The 13,034-nt window shown below is 43.3% G+C and overlaps 1 protein-coding gene across 5 annotated transcripts in view; it reads right to left on the reverse strand.

Annotated features, from left to right (window-relative positions):
* LRRCC1 (leucine rich repeat and coiled-coil centrosomal protein 1) overlaps positions 1 to 13,034 on the reverse strand; it is a 38,346-nt gene that overhangs the window by 18,116 nt on the left and 7,196 nt on the right. For 4 of the 5 annotated variants that reach the window (XM_038745389.1, XM_038745387.1, XM_038745386.1 and 1 more), the window contains 5 exons: positions 10,388 to 10,557; positions 10,082 to 10,294; positions 6,899 to 7,092; positions 3,604 to 3,790; positions 2,772 to 2,920 (listed from right to left, as the gene is read on the reverse strand). In XM_038745389.1, the coding sequence (XP_038601317.1) occupies positions 2,772 to 2,920; positions 3,604 to 3,790; positions 6,899 to 7,092; positions 10,082 to 10,294; positions 10,388 to 10,557 (913 nt within the window). Of the gene's footprint in view, positions 1 to 2,771; positions 2,921 to 3,603; positions 3,791 to 6,898; positions 7,093 to 10,081; positions 10,295 to 10,387; positions 10,558 to 12,437; positions 12,460 to 13,034 lie in introns of those variants that run through there. The other variant, XM_038745390.1, reaches the window with a different exon arrangement.

Raw genomic sequence — 13,034 nt, forward strand, 5'->3', positions numbered from 1 at the left:
GAACAGTGCTTGGCATGTAGTCAGTGCTTAAAAAATACCTTAATTATTATTATTGTTATGTATAAGTGGATGATGAAGCGGAAGGTCTGTGTCTGCAGTGAGGGGGCTGGGTATTTATAGCACCAACAGACTGCCAAGGCCGTTTGAAGTGGGGAGAGGAAGGGGACTAAAAAATCTCCACTGTCCAGAAGTGGTACAATTTGGAAAAGGAAGAAAGAGAGGCAGAGCTCTTGGCACTCCCACAGGTGCTTATATTTCCCTACTCAGAGCTTCATTCAAGAGGGATATTCATTCATTCATTCAATCATCTTTATTGAGCACTTACTGTGTGCAGAGCACTGTACTAAGCACTTGGGAAGTCCAAGTCAGCAACATATAGAGATGGTCCCTACCCAACAATGGGCTCACAGTCTAGAAGGGGGAGACAGACAACAAAACAAAACACGTAGAAAGGGATGTCCAAACACACTCATGCAATGATTCCCCCTCAGCCACAAAGGAAACTCACGCACATACAGGCACACAGATGCGGAGACTGTAAAGCGGGACACCCACACCAAACTGCAAACAAGGCCATAGATCCACATGCACAAGGACAGAAAATGTACAGGGTAAGAAGAGACCAGTGGAGAGAGAACCCCAGGACAGTACCAGAGAAAAAGGAGAGTGAGAAGCCGAATAATATCTCTCTAACCTGGCCACCTCTGCTAATTAAACATATTTCTCTTTATCGATCAATGGTATTTACTGAGCACTTACTATATGTAGAGCACTGTACTAAGCATTTGAGGCAGTACAATTCGAGTTAGCAGACATGTTCCCTGCCCACGATGAGTTTACAGTCTAGAGGAGACAGATATTACTAACCAGAGGGTGTTTTTACTGGTCCTTGAGACTAAGAGGCCTTCCCCAACAAAGCCCTCCTTTCCTCTATTCCCTCTCCCTTCTGCATCACCTGTGCACTGATATTCACCCCACCCTCAAGCCCACTGCACTTACGTAAGTAACCGTAATTTTTAAAACACCTATCTCCTCCTCTAAACTGTAAGCTCCTTGTGGTCAGGGAGCATGTCTACCAACTTTCAAGTTGGTACAGTGCTCTACAGAGTCAGCTTTCAGTAAATGATTGATAATTCAATTCAGTGGATGTACAATTCTGCCCATTAAGAATGATTATAAGGGAAATATTTAGAGTAAACTGAACATTTACAAAGCTAAGTCAAATTTGGGGAGGTATTGGACTTCATCTGACAAAACTTCAGCCACGCCCCACAAATTATAGTAATAATACTTGTGGTATTTGTTAAGCGCTTACTATGTGCCAGGCACTGTACTAAGCACTGGGGAGGATAGGAGTAAATTGGGTTGGACACAATCCCTGTCCCATGTGGGGCTCACAGTCTCAATCCTCATTTTACAGATGAGGGACCTGAGGCCCAGAGAAGTGAAGTGACTTGCCCAAGGTAACACAGCAGACAAGGGGCAGAGCTGGGATTAGAACCCAATGATCTTTTGACTCACAGGCCCGTGCTCTACCCACTATGCCATGCTGCTTTCCAAATTACGCCACAAAGCCCACCTTTACTATTTTATTATTCTCTACATAAAGAAGAAAAGGTTTTTGCTTTAAATTTCCCCCCTATATAAAACTCACTGAACTTCTTGGAAAAATGAAAGAATGTTGATTTGTTAGAATCTGAACTCGCAGATTCTTGCAGATAAAATTAATACTTTTGGTTAGAGGCTGCCCCTGACTCACCAGCTGATTCAACCCAGCCAACCACCACGACCAGCCAAAGTCAAAAAACATTAAACAATATCACTGCACATGAAAATTCTGGATTCAAATTTTTTTTTTTTTAAAAAGAGACCCCAACGATTTTCAAGGCAGATGTGAGTGACTCATTTACAAACGGCGTAAACATAAAAGAGAGCAACAGAAATATTCTGCCCCTTGGTCACAGACTGTTTACCTAACCCTAATTAGCTGATTTGCAATCCCTGTTGAAGGATGGAGTCAGAGAGTACGAATGGTTTGGCACCAATCACCCCCAATGTTCAAAAAGCAACTCAAGAGTGTGTCCTACTGACACTGGGAAATCCCATTTACCACCCTAAATACCAATTCTCCACATATAAGCAATAAGTACAATATTGATCGGTTAGTTTTCTGATAAGGCAGCAGTGGAGTTCTCTCAATGTCTGTTGGCTCTATTTCACAATGTGAAACACACCCCCACGGGGAAAGTGTCCTAAACATTGCCCATTTCCTGGCCAAAGGACTACATCTGGTGAACTTTAATCTTGAGGTGTGGTGACAAATCAGCCACACTTGTATGCGTGGTTGGGATCTTGCTGTCAACAGCACTGTCTTCAGAAACAAAGGATGGCTATTTTTATACACACAAAAAAAATATATATCTAAATACATACTCATGTGGAAACAATATGAAGGGGTCTTCCTATAATAAATGTCAAAACAATCTTGATAGGTGTTGCAAACAACAAACACTTTGGGTGCAGTCCTCAACAGTTTTTATATCCATGCTTTTTCACCCAAATAACTGCCCACCTGTTTTAAGACAACTACCCTACCCCTTCTTACTGAGTCTTGCTCAAGGGCCAAATAGCTGAACAATGATGCTCAATTCAACTCTGCCAGGGGAAACAGTACTAGTTCTAAAGCAGAATGCTGAACTCTGTCTACTGCTCTTCTATTACTACAGAAATACCAGTTGTGCACTTTGAAACGTCAACGTAGTTTCCCCCACCTATCTGTGGTGGTCGCAGTGATACTGTGAAGATCCTTTTCTTCTCTTGCTTGTTTCTGCAGTTCTTTGATATGATCAGAGAGTCTCTTCTCAGTTTGCTCAGCTTTCCACCTCCTCTCCCTTTCTTGATCCAGTTCCTGAACAAGTGCCTGAAAACAGCCAGGTTGATTCAAATAAATAATACTGATAAATAATGTCAAGAGATTCTAAGGGTGTGTAGGTATTAGAACTGTACATGAACATTTCTCGAAAGTCTTAATGAAACACAAGATGGAGTCTCCTGTTGAGAGCTCCGGACAGGCTCCAGTCCTGCGATTTCAGAACAGAGAACCTGTGCAGAGGAATTGATTAGAGCAATATATCGATTATAGTGCTACTAATTACTCTCTTTCATCCCCGTCAGTCCTGTTCCCTTTGGGACACAACAGGCAATGAACAAGTACAACTGCAATGGCGCAAAACTACCATGGTAGCTAAAAGACATAAGGTGAACCCTTGCCTCTAGTAAACTTAGTTCAGTTTCCAGCTGTTCCAGACCCTATCTTCCTAGCTTGCTGCTTAGAATACCATACAGCAGGGAATCCAAAGCCTTACCAAAATTCAAGAGCTATTAAACTTCATTCTCCCCAAGAAGCTCCGGCAAGGCATAGCATACCACCTCCCTCCCACTATGTTAAGATTATGGAAAGAAGGGCAACACAGACATGAGTTTGGCTAAAACTGGTTTAAAAACAAATCAGCATAATTTTCTTGCACAGACTACCTTGACAGGTGACAAATTCAGAAGTGGAGTTATGTTTATTTATCTTATATTAAGATTCAGAAATCCTACCTTGTAAGTTGACTCTTCTGCATCTCTTGAGGTTGTATTTTCCATTTTATTTATTCTAGTCTTTTGTGTTCCCGATTTTCTAAATGATTTTCCGGTCACCCTTAAATCAGAATTTCCAGAAGATGATTTTAAATCCTCCTTAGAGTGTGGATGTTTAGGGTTTTTTGAGTTACTCTGCTCTGTACCACTGAAAAGAAATAAGAATTGGAAATGGAGTAAATTTCTTATCTGAGTTATCATTCCAAAATTCACCTTAGACTAAAACATCTTTGTAAAAAAATATAAAAAAATAGTATTTAGGAATTAATACTGATTGATGTTTTACATACTGGTCAATGTTTTGGACATACACCCCTAAAGTCACAAAACATTCTTAAACTATTAAAGTCTTTATATGATAAACCGAAAGTTGACTGGTCCAAACTATAACTGGAACTAGAAACTGGGGCAGTCGGGGATGCGCATTTAAAAAACAAAACCTAAAAAAAAAAAAAAAAAAGGAGGACAGGGAAGAAAATGAAGCAATGTTTACATCTCCAAGTAGAATGGGATTTTAAAAAATCTTCCACAGTGAAATTATCCTCCACAGGCCCAGGCCTATCCATCATCACTAACAAATTCTCTGTGAACTGCAATTTTCCCAAGAGTGTAATTTGAATTTAACTGCATGCTATAACATCAGTGTGAATAGTATTTATGAGAAGCAGCATGGCTCAGTGGAAAGATCACAGGCTTAGGACTCGGAGGTCATGGGTTCTAATCCCAGCTCTGCTATTTGTCAGCTGTGTGACTTTGGGCAAGTCACTTAACTTCTCTGTGCCTCAGTTCCCTCATCTTTAAAATGGGGATTAGGACTGTGAACCCCACATGGGACAACCTGATTACCTTGTACCCTCCCCAGTGCTTAGAACAGTGCTTGGCACACAGTAAGTGCTTAACAAATACCATCATAATAATAATAATATTTATTGAGCTCTTACTGTATACAGAGCAATATATATTACATTATGTATTTGTCAAGTGTTCAGTATGTGTCAAGCACTGTTCTAAGCTCTGGGGTAGGTAGAAGTTAATCAGGCCCAATACAGTCCCTGTCCCACATGGGCCTCAAGGTCTGAATAATAATAATAATAATGATAGTAATAATAATATACTAGCCATTTGGGGAACATATAGAGGAAACAAACAAACAAAAAGAAATACCACTCGACTTGGAGGAGACAGTAGATAAATTGACAAATATAAACTGAGCCCCCTTTTTCCTCTCCTCCTCCCAATCCCCCCTGCCCTACCTCCTTCCCCTCCCCACAGCTCCTGTATATATGTTTGTACAGATTTATTACTCTATTTATTTTACTTGTACATATTTACTATTCTATTTATTTTGTTAATGTGCATCTAGCTTTATTTCTATTTATTCTGATGACTTGACACCTGTCCACCTGTTTTGTTTTGTTGCCTGTCTCCCCCTTCTAGACTGTGAGCCCGTTGTTGGGTAGGGACTGTCTCTATATGTTGCCAACTTGTACTTCCCAAGAGCTTAGTACAGTGCTCTGTACACAGTAAGTGCTCAATAAATATGATTGAATGAATGAATGAATAATAAGAGTTGAGAGCAGAAGCAGTGTGGCTTAGTGGAAAGACCACGGGCTTGGGAGCCAGAGGTCATGGGTTCTAATCCTGGCTCCGCCACTTGTCAGCAGTGTGACCTTGGGCAAGTCACTTCTCTTTATCTCAGTGACCTCATCTGTAAAACGGGGATTAAGACTGTGAATCCCACATGGGAAAACCTGATTACCTTGTATCTACCCCAGCGCTTAGAACAGTGCTTGGCATATGGTAAGCATTTAACAAATACCATTATCATTATTATTAACAGTAGTATTTGAGCATTTAGTACAGAGCACTGTACCACGTGCTTGGGAGAGCAGAATAGTTAGTAGACCCGATCCTTGCCGTCAAGGAGTTTACAATCTAGTGGGGAGGTAGACACTAAAATAAGTTACAGGTAAGGGAGAACAATTAAGTTTAAGGACATCTATTTAAGTGCTGTGTGGGGAGGAGGATTGTGTGAGTACCTACCTAAATGCTTGGGGGCTGACTAGTGAAGTGAGATGAGATTGTTAGTTAGAGAAGCCTTTCTAGAGGAGAAGCCTTTCTAGTAGGGCCTTGAAGATTAGGAGAGTAAGTGAACAAGAAATAAACAGATAAATACATGAGTGCTGAGGTGGCTGATGGGAAGGCATGATTGGAAAGAAGAGCAAAACTAGTCAAAACTTGCCTACTGGAAGAGAAGGCTTTAAAGGGAGTAGAGATGTGCTTGGTAAAGCTGAGGGGAAAAGCGTTTCAGATATGAACAGCTGGCCAGAAACAAGACAACTGTGAGTGGGGGAAGGCTGAGAGCTTTGCTTGAGGTGTGATGGTTGCAAGTTTAGGTGTTAGAGGGAGAAGACAGCAGAGCTAAGAGGGAACGCCTTGAAGATGATGGTCAGGAGATTTCGTTTCATGTAAAAAGCAATGGGGAGTACTGGAGAGTTTTGAGGGCAGTGGTTCCAACTGGTACTTTAGTAAAATGTTGCATTTAGTCTGGAAGGGAGAAGAGGTTGGAGGTAGTGAGATTAATATTTAGTCTGATCGGCAAATCTAATACAGAGGTGGTGGTTGTGAGGGGGAGAGGAAGGGTGGAACTTTCACAGAAGATCCCTCTGTGTGGTAAGCACAGCTCCATGCAGTAAGTGCACCAGAGTTTTCATTAGTCAGGTCAGGTTAAAAAGATAAGCTGTTGTAAAAGGACAGCATCCATCTTGGGCACAGTCTTACATACCATTTTACATAATAAATAACACATTTGGGAAGTGGGAGGAGCAGGGTTTCCTGTAATAAATAGATGACTACTGTTCAGATGCTGTTGCTACCTTTCATTATTTATCTGTGTGAAGCACCATGGCATAGAGGATAGTGCACAGGCCTGGGATTCGGAAGGTCATGGGTTCTAATCCCGGCTCCGCCACTTACCTGCTGCATAACCTTGGGCACTTTACTTCTCTGTCCCTCAGTTACCTCATCTGGAAACTCAATCCCTTATCTGGGGATTGAGACCGTGAGCCCCATGTGGGATAGGGACTGCGTCCAACCCAATTTGCTTGTATCCACCACAGCGCTTAGTACAGTGCCTGGCACACTGAAAGCGCTTAACAAATACCACAATTATTACTACCACTCAATTCTCAATAAAACATCAACTGTTTTTAAGCAGCAGTGTACGAACAAAAACAAACTATGAAATCAAAGATACCTGTCAGAAAGTTTGCCTTTACCATGATGCTTGACACATGGGGTGCCTTTTTTATAATTAGTAATCTTAGTTCTTCTAGACGTTTTACTGTGGTTCTCTTTTCCACTTTCACAGTCACTCCCCGAAGACGTATCTGTTTCTCTTTTTCCTTTCAGGACATTTAAAGGACATTCGCCAACTGAAGAATTGGTTGTCTAAGAGAGATGTTTTGTAAGAATCTATATAACTGAGTACGACTGGCTTACTTTCAAACTTTAGTACATTCCTTTTCAAAATAATTATTATGCTCATAAGGGTTTGTCAAATGATGGAAATTTAACTAAAATTATAGATGAGTGCTCAGAGAAGGATAATAAATCTCAAAATACAAGAAAATTAAAACTCCACATAAACCCAAGTTTTCTAGCTAAACTTAGAGTCGGTCAATACTATTTGTTGAGTGCTCTCTGTGTATACAGTACTGTCCTAGGCACTTGGAAAAGTGCAATACAACGGAGTCGGTTAGGAGCATGCTCTTTCCTAAAGCAGTGCTGATAAATTAGATTTGTGTGAAACAAAGTGCCACTGTACTACATTTAGTTAGGCATCATGGTCACCGGCCGGGAAAGAGCATAGCAGGAAAGGGAGCATATATCTGCCCCTTCCCCAAATAAAAATCTATTAGGATACTCTGGGAGGAAGCTGGCTCTTCACTGAATAAGGATGTGGAGCATCCCCCTTCCCTCCACCTTCCCATCCAGGCCCTTGCCAAGCTACTGGGACATTCTGGAAGGAAGCTGACTTTCTGTTGATAGTGGGGAAGCCCCACCTGCCACGGGCAGGGCCAAGTTCTCCTGAGGCAGAAGCAGGGAAAATTCAAGCAGATGAAGCCCCTGTGATGCTGTGCTAAGAGCTTGGAGATCAGCTCTTGGCTGACACCACACCAGATGATTTCTACATGATAAAATGTTTATCTTGAGGTAAACTAAAGGTAAGGTGAAAAGGAAGCTTTGGCAAGTTCATTTGGGGGCTACCATATGCCCCTTCCTTCCTCTCCCGCTCATCCCCCTCTCCATCCCCCCCATCTTACCTCCTTCCCTTCCCCACAGCACCTGTTACATGTATATATGTTTGTACATATCTATTACTCTATTTATTTTACTTGTACATATCTATTCTATTTATTTTATTTTGTTAGTATGTTTGGTTTTGTTCTCTGTCTCCCCCTTCTAGACTGTGAGCCCACTACTGGGTAGGGACTGTCTCTATATGTTGCCAATTTGTACTTCCCAAGCGCTTAGTACAGTGCTCTGCACATAGTAAGCGCTCAATAAATACGATTGATGATGATGATACCGTAGACTAAACCTTTTCCCCAGCTATTTCCCCATGCAGAGCGCCTCTGGGTAGCCATGCTGCCTGATTCCTGGCAAGCTGATTTCATTCACTTAGTGCCCAATGTCTGCCCAACTTATGCTAATGGGCATGATAAAACCTTTCACTGAGCCCCACGCCCCCCCCCAAAAAGACTGGATTAACCCCTTCAGATGCCCAGCTCCTTGGAATTTGGCCGCCAGTGCTGCCATTTCAGGTAATGTGACAGGACTAAGGGCACCTGGTCCCTCATCAGATAGAGCTCATTTGGGCACAGCTCCAGTACCAAAAGCCAGCCCTGTTGCCCAGGGCCAACCCAACAGTGTAAAGGCCACTAAACCAGGCTGGGGACTAAGCAGCCTATTTGGGATTGGGAAAAATGAGACAGAGGGACGGAGAGAGGGAGGGAGAGAAAGAGGGAGGGATGGGAGACACCCTCAGAATTGGTGCTAGGATCCAGCCCAAATGGAATAGAGCCCAAAACTGTGGCAGAAGGACTGCCATTAACTACATCATGCAAAGACTCCACACATTTACCGGAGTAGAGGAACAGCATGCCTGACACATGAATGCAATGCAGGTGTACCCCACGGTCATACCGGGGGCTGCATGGCCAGCATAGGCTACTGGCACCTGAGATCAGGTTCCTTGGCAATACTTCTCCCCACGAGCTCTGAGAACCACCTGGGAATGATGAACAAGTCTGTGAGCATAGACAAGTCTGCCCAGCTGGTGATAAAAGAACACGTGAGAAAAGTTTGCTCTGTAAACTCACTGTGGGAAGGGAATGTGTCTGTTATACTGTTATGCACACTGTACTCTTCCAAGCACTCAGTATAGTGCTCTGCCCACAGTAAGTGCTCAAAAAATATGACTGACTGACTAGCTTCCACCGTTCTTGGTGTGGTGAGGGGTATCGCTGCACTGGGTAAAATAGATTAAGTGTTTGGCTGAGCAGGCATTGGTTGAAGGAAGCTGCCTTGGTGTCAGTCATGCTCAATATAAGAATTAGTGTAGTGGTGAAAGGGGCTAGCTCTCCCTGTGGCTGTACCTCTGGGAGTCATAACCCAGACAGCCAGGTTCACTACTGGCTTCTAATATCACAGCAACATTAGAATTATTAAGTCAGATGAGAAACACCGGGGCCTAATGAAAACAGCAGAGTCAGAGCACCCTGCGTGCTAATCCCGACTCTGCCACTTGTCTGCTGAGTAACCTCAGGAAGGTCACTTAACTTCTCTGTGCCTTGGTTTCCTCATCTGTAAAAATGAGGATTAAATGCCTATTTGCCCTTCTTTCTTCCCAACAGACTGGGGGACTGTCCAACCTAATTAACTTGTAGCTACCCTAATACTTAAAAGAGTGCTCCACAGGGCTTAAATGATACTACTAGTATCATCAATTAATAATAATAATAATAATTGGCATTTGTTAAGTGCTTACTATGTGCAAAGCACTGTTCTAAGCGCTGGGGAGGATACAGGGTGATCAGGTTGTCCCATGTGGGGCTCACAGTCTTAATCCCCATTTTACAGATGAGGTAACTGAGGCCCAGAGAAGTTAAGTGACTTGCCCAAGATCACACAGCAGACATGTGGCGGAGTCGGGATTCGAACCCATGACCTCTGACTCCAAAGCCCATGCTCTTTCCACTGAGCCACGCTGCTTCAATTACTACTAGTATCATCAATTACTAGGTACTATGCTATCACTGGAAAGAAGGTAGGGTAAATTCACCCCAAAAAGGGCAAAAATAATTTGAAATGCAATTAGGGTCCAGTTTTTAACCACTTTTGAGGAGGAGTGGTAGGGAAAATGTCTTTGCTGTACCTTAAGTAACTGTGATATCTGATCTTCTAATTTCTTTATTCGCATCTCACAGTTCGTATCATTTTCATCAAGTTTTCCCCTCTGTGGCTCAGAAGCGGGAAGGTGGGTCGCAGGTGGAGAGCAAAGACTACCACTTGCTGGCGCATTTGCAGGCTGTTGGCGTTTTGGCACGTGGTCCACGTGTGGAGTCATCGGGGGACACTTCACATCGTACTTTGGGAAAACAAATAAATCAGGTTGTTTTTAATGCCCAGAATAAAAAAAAACTACTTCCACACAAGAAAATAAAAAAGATCCATGCCATACCTCTTCTTCAGGTAACTGAGAATCGGAAGAAACTAAATAATCCAGAAGGTCTTCCAAACATTGTAGATCTTTAGAATTTCCTTCCAACAAATTTATCGGCTCACCAAATATATCCATTTCATCTAGGACTGTTAGTTGGCGCAAAGTCTGAAGAATGATCCCCCTGTATCCTTGAATAATAAATTATTCACAACAAAACACTGAAACACTCTTTCCATATATTTTCTTCCAGATGAATACAGAAGACATTACGATTCTATTGGCCTTCCTAAATGCCCAGCACTATTTTGCTGTAATTATAACTATGCTGTAATGGAAATTCGTACGTTAGGGAACAAATCTGAAATCTATGTCTCAGATTTTCACTTTCGCTACTGCTGCTTGGATAAGGGAGAAGAGGAAAAGAGGTTCAAATAAGGCCTGAGAGTCTTCTGATCATCATCATCATCATCATCAATCGTATTTATTAAGCGCTTACTGTGTGCAGAGCACTGTACTAAGCGCTTGGGAAGTACAAGTTTGCAACATATTGAGACAGTCCCTACCCAACAGTGGGCTCACTGATGCCTAGTTGTGTGTAGCTCTGAAAGGAAATCTGGGGATGGGAATTTCAGCTCCAGCTGTAGCCTTTCCCAAGCCCTACCTGACACTTGGGACAAATATGAAGCTACTCGTGTAGGCGGGAGGTTGGAGTGTGTGCAGCTGTTGCAAACAAGATCAAAAAGGAGGACACGGGGGGACGAGAACAGAGCGCTGCCTCGGAAGCTTCCCCAGCACAGGGGACCCTTCTAGGAGCCAAGCTAGGGGACGGCGTGAAGTAAGCTGCGGGGAGGGGGCAGGGGGGCATAGCAGTGAGGCTGCGACGGTAGGAGCAATTAATCAAAGGTATTTATCAAGGGCTTACTGTGTGCAGGGCGCCTGAGTGCTTGGGGAGTGTACAATATCATCAGTAAACACGACCCCTGCCCTCAAAAGAGCTTGGCTATTGTAAGCAACAGCAACTGAAACAGGAAGCAAACAGTGACAGGTATGGTCTGGTTGCCCCGGGTGGCAGCAGTGAAGCACAACCGGTGAGTAAAGGCAGCAAGCAGTAACGAGTCAGAGGAGGGAAAGGGTGGCAGTTGTCGTCAGGGTTGTTGCTGGGATGTGGTCACAAAGGTCAAACATCTCCGGGGAACCCCCTAACTCCAAAAGAAGAACGGGAAGGAGGATGCTGAGAGCTGGGCTGGGATGTGGCCAATGAAGGTGAAAACCTCTCTGAGGAGATCTTCAGGCAGAAAATAATCCCTGCCTTAGCCTCTAGGGTCTAGAAGTTGGGCTGTTCTATTGTAATGAGATTCAAAAGCTGGGATCTTACCTTTCAGATAACTTCTTAAATATACCTGTTTGGCATATCTATGACCATTTGGTACAGTGACAAAACCAGCATTCACCAAAATAGTATTCCTTGGCTTCACATTGGTTCACATTGGTGTTTTAAAGGGTTTGGGGATCTAGGACCTTGTTGCTGTCTTATGCTATCGAGTCGTGTCCCACCCATAGCGACGCCATAGACACATCTCTCCCAGAACGCCCCACGCTTAGCACAGTGCTCTGCACACAGTAAGCACTCAATAAATACTATTGAACGAACGAACGAACTTCCATCTGCAATCGTTTTGGTAGCGTATCCATAGAGTTTTCTTGGTAAAAAATACGGAAGTGGTTTACCATTGCCTCCTTCCGCGCAGTAAATGAGTCTCTACCCTCGATTCTCTCCCGTGCCGCTGCTGCCCAGCACTGGTGAGTTTTGACTTACCAGCCCTTTATTCTGTGTTACAGAAGTGGGTAAGTAGTTTCATTTTCTATGATTCCCAAATCTACATCTCCAGCCCTGAACTCTCTCCTTCCTGAAATCTTATATCTCCTGCTTTCAGGACACATCTACCTGGATGTCCTGCCGATACCTAAAATTAAACATGTCTAAAACTGAACTCCATATCTTCCCATTCAAACCCTATCCTCCCTGTGTCTTTCCCATCACTGTAGATAACACCATTATCCTCCCTACCTCACAAGCCGGTAATATTGGGTTGTCCTTGACTCATCTCTCTCATTCAACCCATATTCAGTCTGACACCAAATCTCGTAGGGAAGCAGCGTGGCTCAGTGGAAAGAGGGCAGGCTTGGGAGGCAGAGGTCATGGGTTCAAATCCAGGCTCCGCCACTTGTCAGCTGTGTGACCTTGGGCAAGCCACTTAACTTCTCTGTGCCTCAGTTACCTCATCTGTAAAATGGGGATTAAGACTGTGAGCCCAAAGTGGGACAACCTGATCACCCTGTATCCCCCCCAATGCTTAGAACAGTGCTTTGCACATAGTAAGCGCTTAACAAATACCACCATTATTATTAGAGAAGCAGCGTGGCTCAGTGGAAATAGCACGGGCTTTGGAATCAGAGGTCATGGGTTCAAATCCCGGCTCCGCCTATTGTCAGCTGTGTGACTTTGGGCAAGTCACTTAACTTCTCAGTGGCTCAGTTACCTCATCTGTAAAATGGGTATTAAGACACTGAGTCCCACGTGGGACAACCTGATCACCTTGTAACCTCCCCAGTGCTTAGAACAGTGCTTTGCACATAGTAAGCACTTAATAAATGTCATTATTAT

The sequence above is a fragment of the Tachyglossus aculeatus genome, chromosome 4 (genome assembly GCF_015852505.1).
Source record: "Tachyglossus aculeatus isolate mTacAcu1 chromosome 4, mTacAcu1.pri, whole genome shotgun sequence".
NCBI classification, from domain to species: Eukaryota; Metazoa; Chordata; class Mammalia; order Monotremata; family Tachyglossidae; genus Tachyglossus; species Tachyglossus aculeatus.